Source organism: Asterias amurensis, chromosome 18, assembly GCF_032118995.1.
Source record: "Asterias amurensis chromosome 18, ASM3211899v1".
Taxonomy (NCBI): Eukaryota; Metazoa; Echinodermata; class Asteroidea; order Forcipulatida; family Asteriidae; genus Asterias; species Asterias amurensis.
This window is the reverse complement of record NC_092665.1, coordinates 8379280-8398213: the sequence shown is the minus strand read 5'-3', so window position 1 is coordinate 8398213 and position 18934 is coordinate 8379280. Positions and strand designations below refer to the sequence as shown.

Here is an 18934-nt window from a genome sequence, read left to right as displayed (position 1 = left end):
ATGATGAGGTCATTGATCTTTGGTTTGATATTTTTTGATATTTCATCCACTGAAACAAAAGCATGTTCAAACTCCATATGCCATACTATTTTGGCCTCAGAGTTCAAAACAAAGCATTCAACTATGTTTTTTTCTCTTCTTCTTTTGGTTTAGATAGGAAGACAAGTTCAATGTCTATGTAACTATTGTAAGGTTTGTCAAGCCCTTTGATATGAATTGATGATGATGAAATTTGTTTTTAGGTTAGTTAACTGTTTTGCTAATATTTCTGGGGTGGTGTTGCTTTTCCAAATCACTTTTTACATTTTTTTAAGAATGTGTACTGTCAAGGATGTGTTTTTGAAAAAGAAGAATCTTTTATTTGAAAACTCTGTCAAAACATTTCACAGTATGATACTTCATTTGTACGCATGTAGTGTTCATTTTGTTTATTCAACTGATAATATTTTTACTGGGTGTAAATAATGTGCATATTGTTATTAAAATTTTCAGCAATGCATCTTGCACAACGAACTGCCTTGCACCATTAGCTAAAGTGATAAATGATAAGTTTGGCATTGCTGAGGGGTTGATGACAACAGTGCATGCCTATACTGCAACACAAAAGACAGTGGATGGACCAAGTGCAAAGGTTAGTTTGTGTAATGTAGCTGCATGATAAGTCTCTAAAATGCATTCCTCTTTTGCAATGTCTTATCAGTGTGTTCCCCCTGTCAAAACTTTTGTAATTGATTTGTAATTATTACATTGCAGGGTTTTGAAATTAGATATTGCCCGGTCACCAAATGCTAGTGAAAACAGTTAGGGGTGGGCAAGTCAACACTCTACCTTTACTAGTCTAATAGGCAAGTTAACAAATGTTTCCCTTTTACAACAAATGAGGGGTACGTTGGTAAAATCCTTACAAGAGTTTGTTTTGTAAAATGACTTGACAAAGTCTTGATGCTAGATTTGATGTGGCCAAGAAATCTTGATCGCTATTGTGATCGCGATTGTTCCTTTTAGTTTACAAACGTTCAAACAGGCATGCATATAAGGGCGATTCCATGAAAAGGTGGAATTTTCTTAGAAAAATGAAATTGCTCCCAGAATTGAATTTTTATCTTTATTTCATTCCAAACATGTCCAAGTGTCAGGGTTTTTTTTTTTTAATTCTGTTTGGATATTGTTAACTGTGAAAAAAAATACTTTTCCAATAGTGCACTTTGGTTGGAAAAAAAGTAATGTTTTTTATGGTTTTATCAATTTGACCTATTTTTATAGTCAGTATCAATTTTCTTTTTTTATTCTGTTTGGATATTGTTAACTGTGAAAAAAAAATACTTTTCCAATAGTGCACTTTGGTTGGAAAAAAAGTAATGTTTTTTTATGGTTTTATCAATTTGACCTATTTTTATAGTCAGTATCAATTTTCTTTAAAAAAGTATAAATGAGAGCAAGTATGGGCAGTATTCTTTCAGAAAAAATATGTAAAATTTCAATACAACTCAATGTACACTTGTGTCAACACTTGGTTTGAGGTACTCTCAGAGAGCGTAACGCGTGTTACCAAAACACACCCTTTTAAATATAATTACTAAACAGCCTGGTTTCAAATGCTGTAACTTTTGTAAAAACAGTAAAAACTTAGATGAATTCTTAACCACCGCTTCACAATGAGCCTCCGAAAACTAACGCGTGTTACAATGTAACGCGTGTTACCAATGTAACGCGTGTTACCAAGACCAATACACTGTATATATAATGGTCAGATGGGCACAGCACACAGTTTAAAAACTAAAATATTCCTGCCACGTTCCATGGCCTGGTAGGCAAGCATAATGTGAATGAGGTGGAATTACTTTTCAGCATCCCACGGCAAAGGACATGTCGATGGAATGGGGGGGTCAAATTAACGATTCTAAGCATGGCGAGTTGTTTTTTGTGGTTAATGATTGGGATTATTTCCGTGGTGAAGTAAGTAAGTGAAGAAAATGACTTCAGTGTTTTTGGGATGCCCCCTGCTTGAAGGAATTGGAAGTTGGCAAGTTCTAAAGATGACAAAACATTTTATTTTAGGAATGATATTATTAGGAAACTGGAGAACCCGTGATAGTAAACAGTCGCATGCACTACAATTTTTGGGATATGTAGAGCAACTAAAAAAATAAATGAATAAAAAGGTCTATAGCTACTGTTTTGCTCTTCAAATATGATGTGCAACTATTATTGGTTGATATATTTGAGAAATTGTAACTCAACAATTGAAATAACATCAATAATGTAGCAAGACAAAAAACGCGTGTTACCGTAACGCGTGTTACCTTAAATTTTGTGATATGTAGAGCAAAACGTTAAGAAAAAGGTCTATTTAATTTTTTGCTCTTTAAATATGATGTGCTACTGATATTGGTTGATATTTTTTGAGAATTTGTCACTCAACAATTGAAATAACATATAAACATGTAGCTTGGAAAAATTGTAACGCGTGTTACCGTAACGCGTGTTACCGACTATTTTGCAATTTACTAAAAAAGTTACACTTGGATTATTGTAATTGTTTTGGTATGATAAACCTTAGCATAGTACTTGATGACAATAGAAACACATTTGTAGTAGACTGGTTAGTTTGAGGACAAAGTTGAAATGAAGTTCGGCATTTTTTTCGTCATTCCATTCAGCGTAATGCGTGTTACCGATACTCGCAGAGCTCTCTCAGCTAAACCAGTTGATCTTTCACTTTTGTGTGAACATGGGGATCTCGCCTAGATATTCAGGTTTTAAAATACAAAAGATGAACACCTAAATCAAAGTAGTCTTGCAGCCAGAGAATGGAGAATGATGAAGGACCCTCAAAAGCGTAACGCATGTTACCGCGGAATCGCCCATAACCACATGCAGGCATGAGAATCTTCCAGATTTTTCCAATTTTCCAGATTTTTCACTTCAAAATATGTGGTCTCCGAGTTCAGTGTGAATTTGAATTAAAAATCTGGGGGTAGTTCCAGGTGGTGTGAGGTCAAACTTTGGATAAATTAGTAAAATTTAAATTGTTTTTTACCTACCGATAAAGCGAACGAGTGTGCATCCACACTTTTGTTGTGTGCACTAAAAGGCGTCTCAAAGTGTTGTAAAAGCCTCGCTGCATGCTACGGCGGGAACCCGGGAAAATACACACCATGTGCGTTTTATTGTGCATGCAAAGGTTGCGATCACTGATCTTTGTTATTTTTAGAGATCGGCGGTTACGATTGATGGAGGGAAGAAATTATTAGTCCATGTAAAAATACTATAAAAATATTGCTGACCGCATCGACAAGACTCGAGGAGTCTAGTGTTTTATTAGCACATGAGAGAAGTTGTAACTTGTACCTCGGGTATATTGCACATTATTTTAAAAATACAGAAAGATAGCCTGCATGCTATTGGTGCTAACTATTATGGCACAGTTTTGGGAGAAGAGATCACAAGCATTCGCCAAAATTGTCTTCCTCCTTGAATACCTTGTGGTCTACTTCACTCTACTTACCTGTAGAGCGAATACTACAATTGCATTGTTCCCTATGCCGGCAGGCAAAAAGCTAAGAGTTTTACACACAATAGCGCCCTCAAGAGTCCTATCCCCGACGCCCTGTGACATGCGCACCACCTCGGCATCCTCTTTTTCTCTTAGCCGGCAAAGGCAGCAGACAAAAGTAGATTTCTTTGCCCCTTTTAGCTAATAAGAGTGTAGTTCAGCAGATATCCGACAGCAGGATAGTCTGTAAGTGTTGAGAATTTCTAGTAGAGTTGTTGAGAAATTCTAGAGTGAGATTTAAATATGAGTTATAAGAAATCGGGGAGGACAGGGCTTGTCGACGTAGGGGGGACCTACATCCCTCCGAGACAGCCCGAGTCCTCGGGGGATTGCGGCGGTGACATTACGTCGCCGCCAGCCATTACGTCGCCGCCAAAGCAATCTCCCAGTCAGCCCCCTCGGCCATCGCCGGCTGCCGGGGCTGACGGATCTGTAACCGGCCGAGCGGGGGACCTTACGGTCTCGCCGTCTCCGCCGGGATCCGCCCGACAGAAGGGGAAACGTAAGGCCAAAAAAATTGCCTAGTTCCGGGGCGACACCCAAGAAGGGACGAGTTGCTAAGCGGGACTCCACTACGGGGCCCACCCCATCGATCCCAGGCCAGCCAGAGGGGCAAGCACAGCCAGAGGGGGTTCCCCTCCACGGCTAGGTGCACCCAGGGCTGAGTACAGGGTATGCACAGCCGGAGAAATTACCTCTCCACGGCTCGGTGCACCCGGCCCCCCACAGTGCACACGCGAGTACCGCGGTGCCCAGGGATGGCCTTTTGTACCGCCGCCCCGACCAGGCAGCCTGCGCTATCGGGCTCGGGGCGCTGGCAGATGCCAGGGAGATTGGCAACGGGGTCCCCGTCGGAACGCTACGTTCCGAAGGGTCGGCCTCTACTTCAGGGTTTACCCGCTGCTCGGGTATTCCCGCCCCGCAGCCGCCCTCCGATACTACATCGGAGTCTGCTCGGGGATGCCCCTCCAAAAAGGGCAAGAAAGCCCGCCCTCGTAGTCCCAGCTCGAGCGGCTCTACCTCCGATCGTCCCCACCGTGACAAATGTCACAAGGGTGGGGACCCGATCTCGAGGGAAGAATTTTTGGAAGCTTTTCACACCCTCGCGGCCTCAATTACGGGTCATCGCGAGGGTGTTGGACGAGGCCCGTCTGACTTGGCCACCGAACTGGTGCCCCACAGTCAACACGGCCATGGGTGGCTTGCACCGGGCCAACGGGGACTCCCCCACACGGCTAGCCGTGCGCCGGATTCCCCCCCGGGTTTGCCACAACCGCCCGCTAACCCATACGTTCAGGGGCGTGTGGCTACCACCCAATGCGGACCCCCTCAGGGGGGCCCGCCATGCATCAGCCTGCATCGGCGGCCTTTGAGTCCGACCACGGGCGACGTGATGATGCCGGTTCAGAATCTTGTTCCTCGATGACATCTCGTCCCTCCGACTCGGCCGACTTGGTCAATGAGGAGGACGAGTTGGTCAGCTCCATCCAACGGTTGTCAGTCTTCGAGACCGAGCTACGCTTGGTACAGAAAGACATGATAAGAGTTCTGAATCTCCCCTGTGAGCCGGAGCCCCCCTCCGACGAACGGCAATCGTTCAAGAAGAGGGCGGGCCCCGCAACGGGCGCGACTAAACCCTTCCCGGTGATGCCCCTAGATCGGGTGTGCAGCGACCGGATGGATGGGGTAATGGGAACGAAGAAATAGACCCCGTACTCCAAACGTACGGAGCCGTACTACCGTTTCCCTCCAGCGGATTTTGAGAAATATTTCGCCACCTCGTCCTGCCGGACTTAGCCTCCGACAAGCTGGTCGCGGACAGGGGATCTTCGTCTTCCAAGCTCCCGATTGCGGACAAGATCCGCGCCAAATTGGAGGACGTCGCCCGAAAAATGGATTCTTCAGCGCGCATGGGTATGCGCACAACATCCTTTCTCCTGCTCCTATCAGAATATCTGGAGCAGGGGTGCGACGAGGATAACATGGTGCCGGCGGACATGATGATTGCGGCCCTTCATTGTTTGGACAATGGTCTTTGTTCCATCCTCGACCAGTTCACAAAGATTACGACCCTGGCGACGACGTCAAGCCGCGCCAATGTGCTGGATGCGCTTTTCCTGCCATCAGCCGGTGCGCGTAAACGCCTTGACGGATCTACCGCTCACCGGCGTCGACTTGTTTTCCGGGCAATTTCAGGCGTCCATGGAGGCTGAAGCGAAGCGCCTCAAAGCCACGGACAAAATAAATCTGAAAAAGCCTAACGCCACACCTAAGGCCGTGGGAAACAAGGCGAGGAAACAACCATCCTTCGTCATCCCCCGTTGGCGCCAACAAAAGCGGCCCGTGGCAGTTTTCGTGGCTGCGCCGATAACAGGGCGGGCTCACGTTACCCACAAACTCAACCTAGCCAACCACGCACCCAGTCGGGTCATGGTTTCCGAGCGCCCGCCCCCCGATATACTGGGGCGTGGCGCAAGTGACTTGACAAACTCCGAGCGGCCTCCCACCGACGGACCCGTGGGGGGCCACCTCCGGAATTTTCTGGGGTCCTGGGGGCAAGTGACCTCCGACCGGTGGGTCCTCGAAACAATCGGCCGCGGTTACGCGCTCGAGTTTACGAGGACCCCCCCCGTCGGACATGCTCAGCCGGCCGACACCCGTACCGTCCGACTTAGCAAAGCGCCGCTCCCTCGAGGGGGAAATAAACGCCCTCCTCCTCAAGGGGGCGGTGCGTATCGTCCCCCGTTCTGGGACTCGGACGGGCTTCATGTCAACCTTCTTCTTGACTCCCAAGAAGGAGGCTGGCGTGTGGCGCCCGATTTTGAACTTGAAACCCCTCAACAAGTTCATCCGTCCAAAGCGTTTCCGTATGGAGACGCTCAGGACTATACTGAGTTCTAAAGTGACGCCCGCATGGGCGGCGAGTCTCGACCTGAAGGACGCATACCTACACGTCCCAGTCAGGCCGGAGCACCACAAATTTCTAAGTTTCCTATACAACGATACCCTGTACGAATTTGTGGTGCTCCCATTCGGACTCTCCACCGCACCTCGGGTGTTCACCCGGATTGTAAAGACGATTGGGGCGGCACTGAGGAGGCGGGGCATCATGATATTTGTATATCTGGACGACTGGTTGGTCGTGGACCGTTCTTGGGAGGAGACGGAGGCAGCGCTCCAATGTACCTGGCGCCTGACCTCCGACCTCGGATTCATAATCAATACCTAGAAATCCCACCTTATCCCCTCGCAGGTTCCCACCTTTCTCGGTGCGTCCCTCGACCTGCGCAGGGGATTGGCCCGCCCTTCGGAGGAACGCCTACTGAACCTTCGGCAGTGCGTTTCTCTCTTCCTCCCGGCAGTGGTGGCCCCAGCGCTGGCCTGGCTCAGGCTGTTGGGCCTTATGGCCAGCATGGTGGATTTGGTGGACTTCTGCAGGTTGAGGATGAGGCCCATTCAACTTCACCTGCTCTCCTTTTACAGGCCCATCCGTCACCGAATCCACCACCCGGTGCCGACCACGCCCTGGCTAGTCCCCCACCTTCGCTGGTGGCTAGCCGATGCGAACATCTCGCAGGGCCAGTCTATTTGTCCGCCCCCGCCGTCGGTGACCGTCACGACCGACGCGTCACTCCTCGGCTGGGGGGCTACCCTCCACCCGCGTCAAATCGCAGGCGTGTGCGGTTCCGAACACCGATCGGCCCATATCAACGTCCTGGAAATGTTGGCAGTCTCCAACGCACTACGTCATTTCCAGTCGGACGTCAGGGGCCGTGCAGTCCTGGTGAGATGCGACAACGCCACAGTCGTGGCCTACATCAATCACCAGGGGGGCACCCAGTCAGGACGCCTGTGTGCACTGGCCTGGGATCTCATCCACTGGTGCACACAGCGGGGAACAGCACTATCAGCAGTCCACATTCCGGGCTCTGGCCCCGCCAACCGTGGTTCCCACGACTCGTCAGGTTACTGGTCCACCGTCCGGTGATCCTACCAGGGCGAGCGGATCTCCTGTACCAGCCCATTTCAGGGATGGTCCATTCGGCTCCGGGGGATCTTCACCTGACGTGCTGGGTGCTGTCACGCGATCCCTCCGCTCAGCAGGCCTTTCGCAACGGGCTGCAACAATCGCAGCCCAGTCACGACGGGCCTCCACCAGGAAGGTATACAACGGCCGACTACGCCATTTCTGTAAATGGTGTGGCCGGGAATCCCTCCATCCTACCAATACTTCTGTAGGGGAGGTGGGGGATTTCCTGGTATATCTCCTAGATAGCGGCCTGACGACCGGTACGGTCAGAAACTACAGGTCAGCCATCGCCGCAATCCACCCCGGATTCCACGACGGTTCCTCCATCTCAGACAACGGGGCCCTTAGCCAGTTGATCAAGGGGATGTTTGTCACCCGTCCCCCAGAACGCAAACTCGTCCCGTCTTGGGACCTGTTCGACGTTCTGTCAACCTTAGCAGGGCCTCCCTACAAGCCTATGGATTGCTCCACACTACTGCAGCTCTCCGTCAAGTTGGCGTTTCTCCTGGCCGTCGCTACTTCACGACGGCGTTTCTCCTGGCCGTCGGTACTTCGCGACGGCACAGTGAGCTGCACGCCCTGTCGGTAGAAACCGGACATATCCGATGGGAACCAGGCGTTAATCGTGGTCCGGCCCTCTGTTGCGTAGCCCGCCTCTGGCCCCTTGGCGCCCGCTTACCGGCGGGCGAGCTAGGGCCCACCGTTGGGGTTCTTAGGCACGCCTCGTGTCCTACGCCCCTGTAGACATATGATAGCCTGCATCTACCCACCGCCTACTCGGTGCGAGTCTATGCAATTGTAGTATTCGCACTACAGGTAAGTAGAGTGAAGTAGACCCCCACCCCACATTATAGTGTGGGTGGGTCTACGAGTGAATACTTACATGTAGAGCACCCTCCCTCCTACCCCACTATACGAGTGGTTTCTTGAGTACTTAGGGGCGTAACGCTTGACGCAAAAGAGGACGCCGACGTGGTGCGCATGTCACAGGGCGTCGGGGATAGGACTCTTGAGGGCGCTATTGTGTGTAAAACTCTTAGCTTTTTGCCTGTCGGCATAGGGAACAATGCAATTGTAGTATTCGCTCTACAGGTAAGTATTCGCTCGTAGACCACCCACACTACTGTGGGGTACGGGAACATTGTCACGTCAAAGTGGCCATGGGATGGGCAAAGGACATGTATACACATGTCTGACATGTAGGGTAAACTGGGGTAAAAGTGCCCGTTTTTCTAGTTTTTGCAAAATAACTCGGCATTGCTAGGAGAAACTAGTTTGGAAGTTTGGCAGGCGTTTTTACCCGGGTCACAGGGTAAAAACGCCCGCCCACCATTTTGTTTGTCAAAAGATGATTTTACAAGAGATTATCACATAGTATTTAATACTCGGGGGAAACTATATAAAATACAAACAACTTTTCAAACACAGAATATGATAATAACTACGAACTTTATCAATTGTAACAGTTATTCTAATGTAGCTTGGAAGTCAAACATTTGCGTACATAATTTGCACACAACAAATTTGTAGGCTTATGACTGACCAACATTGCTATACATGTAAATGCTAAAATAATAACACCCATACATTGTAGCTCCAGCTTAGGGTCTACTGGTCCAAGGACATTACCCCCTAAAGCTCCTGTTTACTGAAATACCTCCAATAATCAAGGGAGACAAATTTCATTTGGAAGCTAGACCTGTTTTGTTATTTCTGCGATATTGACCACCAACTCACCTTGATACTGACTTTGAACGCGTCTGACTCAGTTTGTGTTCTTGTTTTGTCTTTAAAAAATCCTCTAATGGTACAATGAACACTCAACACACACAAACAATTTGTTCTATCTAAAACTGATGGGTCTACCCTAATATTAAAATTAGATGATTTAAATAATAAAAAAATTCAAATTAAAGAAGTGTATACAAAATAAATAGATACGACCCTTGACCCTTGAGCATGCCCTCTGTTTCATCCCTTATGGTATTGGTGAGTTTGGGGCAATTTCAAAGGCCCATTGCTCAAAATCTAGAAAAGAATTTCTATAGATACAGTGGTGATCTCGAGGCAGTACCCCAAAAACATTTGAGCGAGACGAGCGAGGTCGAGTTTTATCGAGTTTTAACGAGGGCAAATTTTACCCCTCGAAAAGTCAAACCCCTCGAAAAGTCAAATCCCTCCCACGCAAATGCACGCTGTAACACATCTTTGTTACAAAAACGAATGTATTACATTTCCATATTGACAGAACAGGTTTATTTCCCGTCCTAGGTTTATTTCCCGTCCCAGGTTTATTCCCGTCCTGGGTTTATTTTCCGTCCCGAGTTTATTCCCGTCCCAGGTTTATTCCCTTCCTAGGTTTATTTCCCTTCCTTTTTTTTTTATCCCTTAGCATTTCCCCGTACCAAGTTTATTTCCCCGACCCAGTTTATTTACACTTGGTTTTTTCTCGGACCCGTAATAATTATTTCGCCGTCCTGGTTTGTTTTCCCTTTTTTTCTGTCCCTTAATATTTCCATGTTCCGGGTTTATTTCCCGTCTAGGGTTTATTCCCGTCCTAGGTTTATTTCCCGTGCTAGGTTTATTTTCCGTCCTAGGTTTATTTCCCGTCCTAGGTTTATTTCCCGTCCTAGGATTTCCGTCACAGGTTTATTTCCGTCCAAGGTGTATTCCCGTCCTAGGTTTATTCGCCGTCGTAGGTTTATTCCCGTCCTAGGTTTATTTCCCGTCCTAGGTTTATTTCCCGTCCTAGGTTTATTTCCGTCCCAGGTTTATTTCCGTCCAAGGTTTATTCCCGTCCTAGGTTTATTTCCGTCCCAGGTTTATTTCCGTCCAAGGTTTATTCCCGTCCTAGGTTTATTCCCGTCCTAGGTTTATTCCCGTCCTAGGTTTATTTCCGTCCCAGGTTTATTTCCGTCCCAGGTTTATTCCCGTCCTAGGTTTATTCCTGTCCTAGGTTTATTTCCCCGTCCAAGGTTTGTTCCCCGTCCTAGGTTTATTCCCGTCATAGATTTATTTCCCGTCCTAGGTTTATTTCCGTCCCAGGTTTATTCCCGTCCTAGGTTTATTTCCGTCCCAGGTTTATTCCCGTCACAGATTTATTTCCCGTCCTAGGTTTATTTCCGTCCCAGGTTTATTCCCGTCATAGATTTATTTCCCGTCCCAGGTTTATTCCCCGTCCTAGGTTTATTCCCCGTCCAAGGTTTATTCCCCGCCCTAGGTTTATTTCCCCTTCCTGTTTTTTTTTCTCCTTTAGCATTTCCCTGTACCAGGTTTGTTTCCACTTCGGGTTTTTTCTTGGTCCCGTAATAATTATTTCGCCGTCCCGGGTTGTTTCCCCTGTTTTCTTTGTTCCTTAATATTTCCCCGTCCCAGGTATATTTCCCCGTCTCCAAGTTTATTCCCGTCCTAGGTTTATTTCACAGTACCAGGTTCATTTCCTCGTCCCAGGTTTATTCCCCGTCCTATGGTTTATTTCCCCTTCCTGTTTTTTTTCTTCTACCCAAGCATTTTCCCGTCCCAGGTCTATTTCCCCGTCGCAGGCTTATTCCCGTCCTAGATTTATTTCCCGTCCTAGGTTTATTTCCCGTCCTAGGTTTATTTCCCGTCCTAGGTTTATTTCCGTCCCAGGTTTATTTCCGTCCAAGGTTTATTCCCGTCCTAGGTTTATTTCCTGTCCTAGGTTTATTCCCATCCTAGGTTTATTTTCCGTCCTAGGTTATTTCCCGTCTTAGGTTTATTTCCGTACCAGGTTTATTTCCGTCCAAGGTTTATTCCCGTCCTAGGTTTATTTCCCGTCCTAGGTTTATTTCCCGTCCTTGGTTTATTCCCGTCCTAGGTTTATTCCCCGTCCAAGGTTTATTCCCCGCCCTAGGTTTATTTCCCCTCCTGTTTTTTTTCTTCTCCCCAAGCATTTTCCCGTCCCAGGTCTATTTCCCCGTCCCAGGTTTTTCCCCGTCGCAGGTTTATTCCCGTCCCAGGTTTATTCCCCGTCCATTAGGTTTATTTCCCCTTCCTGTTTTTTTTTTCTCCTTAAAAGCATCTCCCCGTCCAGGGTTTATTTCCCCGCCAGGTTTATTCCCGTCCTAGGTTTATTCCCGTCCTAGGTTTATTTCCCGTCCTAGGTTTATTTCCCATCCTAGGTTTATTTCTGTCCCAGGTTTATTTCCGTCCTAGGTTTATTCCCGTCCAAGGTTTACTTCCCCTTCCCGTTTTTTTCTCCCCCCCCCCCTAATATTTCCCCTCCCTGCCCTCTCCCAGGTTAATTCCTACTATACCCAGTTTTTTTTCTCCCCTAGTATTGCACCATTCCAACCAGCAGAGTCTCAGCAATAAGTGTGGGCAAAAAATGTGGGCAGGGCGTACAAAGCAAAAAATGTCGAAGTGTTGTTATACTTTGTATCAAGTTACAACAAATGTAACATGTTGTATATAAGAACCCCAGTATAATTGTGGCACATCTAAGGGGATTTTTTTATTTTTTTTACCTTTGATGTCACTCAGGAGTTTTGATGTCACTCAGGAGTTGTTGCATGGGGCATTTTGGTGTATTTTGGGTAGATAAATAGATCGAAACAACCCAGGATGGGAAAACAAAAAACTGGGAAGGGGAAATAACCCTTGGGGTGGGGAGGCATGGGATATTAATCGACTGAGAAAAACATGGGAAGAACAAATAAAACATGGGACGGGGAAATGAACATGGACGAGGAAATATTAAAGGACAGGGAAAATATTAATCGACTGAACGTAAATGGGAAGAAAAAATACACCTGGGAGGGGAAAGGAGCTTTTTTTATTTACAAAATTGTCCGTATATTTTGTATTTTAATAATGTCGGCATTATATTTAACAAGTTGACCTCCCCTCTGTTTTATTTTTTCCCGTTGTGTGATGTATTCTGTCTTTTAATAATGCCAGCCGGCATTCGAGTTTTGGGGAACATTTTTTAACAAGTTGATCTTCCCTCTGTATATTTTGGTCGTCGTGGGATAAATACAGTTCAAAACCTTTTTTATTTACAAAAAAACCTGTCTGTTTATTCGGATTCCGTCTTTTAATAATGTCGGCATTGGAGTATTGGGATCATTTTTTTAACACTGGGGAAGTTGAACTCCCCTCTTTCGTAATATTGTTGCCGTTGTGGGATAAATGCAGTTCAAAACTTTTTTATTATTACAAAAATGTCCGTTTTCCGTCTGTTAACAATGCTGGCATACGAGTGTTGGAGAAGATTGTTTAACAAGATAACAATGTCCGACCTCCTCTTTGTTATATTTTTGCCGTTTTGAGATAATATGCGGTTCAAAACTTTTGTTTTGTTTTTAAAAATTTTCGTCTTATAAGAATGCCGGCATTTGAGTATTGGGGAACATTTGTTTTTACAAGTTAAAAATGTCCGACCTTCCCTATGTTGTATTTTTGCTGTTTAGGGATAAATGCAGTTAACAATTAAAGAAGTTTCCACGATCGGGATTTTTTTATTTGATCATCAGAACTGCGTTGTTGTAAGTACTTAATTTGGTATTTGAAAGCAGAGAGGCATTACCAGAACGCTGTTAACCAGTACCTGGAAGTGTCTTATATAAAACCTTTCTGCTTGTGTCCTCTTTTACAATGTCAGACCCAGCAAGGAGCATCGCAGACAATGCACACATGAGGAGATGTTTAGTGAGGCGTTGGTCCGCCATTGTATGGCAATGTTGAAAACGTAGAGATCAGGCTTGTTTGGATGATTCAGCTAATTATAACAAACCACAACAGAGGTGCGAACGCAGCTTTTGTGAAGACGGTTTTGTTGTTGGGGTTTAAAGTGAGCCAATAGTGGAAGAAACTATGAGCACCAATGCACCAACTAACTCAAACTCCTTTACGTTTGCAAGTGCTTTCAAAACAGCGAAGTTTTGATACCTTATGTACAAAATAAAAAGCAATGCTCAGAGGCTATAGGACCATCCTAACTTAATATTTGAAAATTTGAATATTTGAAATCTGTTTTTACTAATCGATTATTTTTACATAAAACAGCCACGACCAATCCAGGATCCTGTAGTCGATTTTAGTATGCTTCCATCATCAGGGCCCTTGCTAGTTTTCAGTTCATGGTTCTTGAAAATATGTTCGAAAACTTAAAAATACCACACAAGCTTTTAAGACCAGTTGTTGGGTAAACTAGAGCTGGTTTGGGCCAATTTGATTGAGAGTTAGATTTACTGTAAGCAGCATTTTTAACAGATTACGGAATACAGATTTTTTTCTAATAAAAAAAGTGTTTAACTGCATTTATCCCACAACGGAAAAATATATAACAGAGGGGAGGTCGGACATTCTAACGTGTTCATTTTTAAAAGACAGAATACGGACATTGTATGCTCCATGGTTGTATTTACTAGAAAAGTTTTTAACTGCAATATCCCACAACGGCAAAAATGTAACAAAGAGAGGTTGTAATATTTATTTTATTCAAAATGTTCCTTTCAAAACGTTTACCACATCGTGATGTTTACCGGTCCTCACCATGGCGCTGATTTTGCTCTTTAAAAAATATGGACTGTGGGACATGATAACAGCGGACCTCCAACCCATTTAAATAATTGCCATGGATTTAAAAAAAACGTGATGCTCCCAAAGCCAGCCACTCCAGGCAACAAAATTCCCTTAGATGTGCTGCACTTGTAGCTACAATCGCAAAAGATACAAAATTGTTATACTATGTTGTAACTTGATACAAAGTATAACAATACTTCAACATTTTAGCTTTACTAGTACCCCGCAACTGCTCCCTGTATTGATGGAGATTCCTTATCATCAGCCTTTTTATTATGTGCTGGCTGAGCGGACGTTCTGAGTTCCCAGTCAGGCAAACTACGCTGAATCCGAGGTCAGATTTTACGCATGAACGCTCCTCGCAAGGCAAAGATTGAGTGGAATCTATGGGACAAAATGATAGCCCTCGAATCTCCCTTGAACCAGGTCTGAGAATCGGAATTTAAACCGGAATTCCGTTTTTTTTCCTTTCAAAATTGTGGTCTCCAAGTTCGATGTGAATTTGCTATAAAATTCGGGGGTAGGTTTTTGGGATATACATTTGGATTCCTCTAATCCCTCTTCTCTAGTCAGACAATGTAAGTTTACCTTTGTAATTGTTATTATCGCGGATCCACACGGCATTCATGAAAAAATGGCACTGAAACAACAAATTGCCGTCAAGCAGCTGGCCCAGTTTACGGCTAGTGGTAGTCTTCCTGGCATCGCGCATGCATGCAGCAGCAGCGACAGATGTATAAAACTTGCCTCATTCCTTGCTTCGTTTTTAGTGGTACGGTTCAATAATGTTTGCGTGTAATGCGCTTGCTGCTGCAGCAAAGATAACACGTGTGGAGACTTTTGAAAGTCTACTGAAAAAACAATGCACGTGTTTTGCACCATGTGTACTGTGTACGTGCAGGTTTGTACACGAACCAATGAGCGGCGCGGCACGAATCTGAGATCGCCGGCAGGCCATGGAAAACTGGTACCTGTTATTGCCTCACAACCAGCGAAAGATTTATTGGGAACCAGCGAACACACTGTACGTCCGGACGACGTGCTTTCTTCATTGGTTCTATTTCTATGTTGGGGTCTAATCTCAACCTCGTTCCAGTTATACCCAATGCTGAATCACAACCTCTTTCTCAAAAACACATCGCTCTTACCAAATATATTGGCCTATATATATTTTAAAATGTGCGTCGCCGACGGATCGTTAAAATCACATTTAATTGCAAAAGAATTTCTTTTACACAACTGAATTTCAAATAAAGAACCTATAACAATGGTTGCTGGTGAGAAAAAAAGCATTTTCAAGGGCAGAAATAAGGGATAAAGATGGTCAAAAAAATAAAAATGTTATTACTATTTTTTTTGTTCTCCCTTTCTTTTTCCGGAATTGTAACAAAATCACAGGCGAACCCAAAATTGTTTGAATTGTTTGAATTGTTTGAGCTTTACATTCCTTGTTTTCCCTTAAACCTATATGATAAAAAAAAGGGAAAAAATCATACAAAAGTAGCTCACTTCTACCTGGAAAAATAGGTGTCAGAAATGCATCAGAGACCACCACAGAGCTTCTAAAGTACCCAGAGCTCCCAGGGCCCTTAAGCGGGCCCTGGACCCCGGCCGTAAGGGACCTCGCGCTGCGCGCTCGTGTTGGTGTGCTTCGCACACAAAAATGATGGAATATTGACATTTCCAATCAACTGAATTTTTTTCCTGTTTTCTTATCATCACCCATTCTCATGCCTGAGTTTTACATCAAAGATGCTATCGGTCGTTTTTACCCCCGAGGCCTCTGATTTTGCTTGGGGTAAAAACGCCCACTCAAAAAACATTACTGAGCAATTCTTTATAAAAAATTCTAGAATTTTGATGATGTTGTGTTGTGTACCGTATTTTCCTGCCGATAAGACGCTCGGCGGACAAGGCGCAGGACGCTAAAATGACCAAAAAAATTCAAACGTCAGCAGACAAGGCGCACCGCCGCACAAGGCGCACGTTTAACCGCAAACAAAAGAACACCTGGCGCCACCCGTTGTCGGTACATTTACACAAAGACGTAATTTGTTGCCTTTGAGAACCTACGTATACCAACCTTTATCCAATCAGCCAACGCTGTATATTGTAAATAACATAAAGTTCGGCCCAATCAGCGGGCAGAAACCATGGTCCACGCACTGTCTGAGGTTAATTTTATTTGCAACATGAACACAATGCCTCCCTGGACACATCCAACGTCCCCACAAACTACGAGGATCTTTGCTGATACAGATACATTGCAACGACAGACGGACGTAGCGTGTGGGTGTAGTTATGTATCCTCCGGCCGGGATGTCGCTGCATGCACATTAATATGCACATGTACACAGTGGATTGCGCTGCTCAATCTCGAGATTGCACAACAGATGTTGGAGACCATGTGGGCACCATATTGAACGATGTTCGCCGACGGTTGCGCTTAGCCGTCGCATTTGCGCTGCCTGGAAATGCGCCAAAATTCCCACGTGACTGTGCGGATCCATAGCATGCCCAGACATAGCCTGAACGTATGCAGTCAAATTCCATTGCGGACTTGAGAGCAGTGACTATTGGGCATCTATATCACTGCACGTTCATTGTATCCAAAGGGAATCACTGGATCTAGCGGCAGGGACCTTCCGGATAAAGACAGGGGCGCAGTCTAGCCCAGACACGTCGAGTCTTGTCTCAATGCGTTTATTGCACATGCGTTAATGCGTTCACGTATTTTTTACCAATAGAGGGCGTTTAACCTCACGCTATTACAATGTTCCAAAACGCCCTCTAGCGTTCAATGTTTCTTGTATTTATTGTCACACTCACAGTAACAACGACTATAGGCGTGATATCTGCTTTTGTGTTGCGTGATTAAATTTACAGACCTCGGAACGGTTGCGTTTTGGGGCTAATTTTCTGTGTCGTTTTGAGAGATTTTCGAGTCTGAACCGTTTAACAACCGTTCCTACCCGAAGTTTTGAAGCAATAAAATAAAGTAAACCCTCAAAGTTTACCACACAATAGCGGTTGGGTGAATGACGTTTGTATGAAGTTATTGACTGTCAATCGTTTTCGGAACGAATACCCGGCCACACAGAAAAACTTTTGTACACTGCCGACGTCTGTTGGACCGAAAGCTAGACGCATTGCGGCATTAATGGAATGAAAGCACAGTCATGGGGAATATTCACGTTGCAGCATTGTTGGAATAATTGGACCGTCTGGGGGATTGCGGCATTGTTCGAACGAAAATACGGTCACAGTGTCTGAATAGCCTTGTACGACCGCATTATTGAGTAAGGATTCTTCACACAAAGATTGTTGATTTGAACTGGACATGGAGGAATTTTTTATTTCACGCAGTGATCATAAAAAAAAAAATCAATCGTCAGCAGACAAGGCGCACCGAAAGATAAGACGCATCAATGTTTTTGGGGTCTAAAAAGTCAGATAAGACGCGTCTTATCCGCAGGAAAATACGGTATATAATATCAACCAAAAAATTGAAAAAATTAAACGTTTTGTTCCTTTACAAAATTATGTGAAGTACTACAGGCCAAAGCTACGATGGTCAATTTTTTAAAACTTTTTTTTTTTTTTAACTTGTTTTCAACTTCACCTACATACCCTTTAAATATGACAGTGAATTAAATTTATTGTATTATTAGTTTTTATACAAGGGCTACTCAATAGAAGTAAATCCCATTTAATAATTCATCTTGTAATTTTTTAGTAACGGTAGAAACATGTCAGGTGGGCGTTTTTACCCCATGGGCATTTTTTACCCCAGTTAACCCTACCTTCTTGTACACATGCACACAGTACACAACCGACAGCAACGTTGTGTTGTGGCTGGGCTTCTTATCTTCGCGAAGACATGTCAAATTACTCAAAGGCTCACATGTGACCAACGGTTGACCATGGGGTTGTTCCTCCATGGGTTGATGAATTTTCTAGTCGGTAAATCCTATGTAGGTTACCATGTGTCATCTGTTTTCCATGCTCCATGCTGCTGGCAGCGCACAACGTGAATGGGCGGGTATCCATTCTGCACTTGTGTTGCAACTCCTTGCCAATAGAACACTGTTGTTCTTTTGTTTGACTTCCCCAAAATGTACTTTTTTTTTTAAACAGAAATGGCGTGATGGTCGTGGTGCTCACCAGAACATTATCCCAGCTTCCACAGGAGCTGCTAAGGCTGTTGGGAAAGTTATCCCAGAGCTTGACAAGTAAGTTAAATACCATACAAAAAACAACTTTATGATTTATAGCAGCTGTGCATAGCATACGTTTATACTTTGAGACTGTCTAATGTATAAAGTCAATTGAGTTTGTCCACAGACCTCGCAAGTAATTAGGTGTTGTTTTCACGTTTTAGGTCTATAAGTGCTTCCAAGTCTTTGAGTTTTGTGAATAAGAAATGCAATTTTTTTCTATTTAACAAAATACTGACATTTCCAAATATTTTAGTTTGAAGACCTAGCATATATATGTGTTGTCAACTCTGACAACAGAACTGATAGTTTTGTTAATCCTCTTAAGTTTTTCCTTGTTAAAAAAATACCGTGATGGTTTTTCACCCTCTTCTATCCCGCAGGTCTTATACCGAATAAGAACACCCTCCATTTTTGTTTTACAAAGATCAACAAGATCAGCTTGTTTTGACTTGAGTTCTTGGGCGACTGTTAAATCCCCCTGAGAAATTTGATTAGATAGATTTTGAATCACAGTCTCAATGAGGGACTCTCTCTTACTATTTTTGTTTTGTTTTTCCATGAAGCATACAACATTGTTATTGA

At 44.7% G+C, this 18934-nt stretch overlaps 1 protein-coding gene across 2 annotated transcripts in view; it reads left to right on the top strand.

Annotated features, from left to right (window-relative positions):
* LOC139950596 (glyceraldehyde-3-phosphate dehydrogenase-like) overlaps window positions 1-18934 on the top strand; it is a 65402-nt gene that overhangs the window by 35408 nt on the left and 11060 nt on the right. For both annotated transcript variants that reach the window (XM_071949351.1, XM_071949352.1), the window contains exons 6-7: window positions 493-631; window positions 18270-18364. In XM_071949351.1, the coding sequence (XP_071805452.1) occupies window positions 493-631; window positions 18270-18364 (234 nt within the window). The remainder of the gene's footprint in view (window positions 1-492; window positions 632-18269; window positions 18365-18934) is intronic.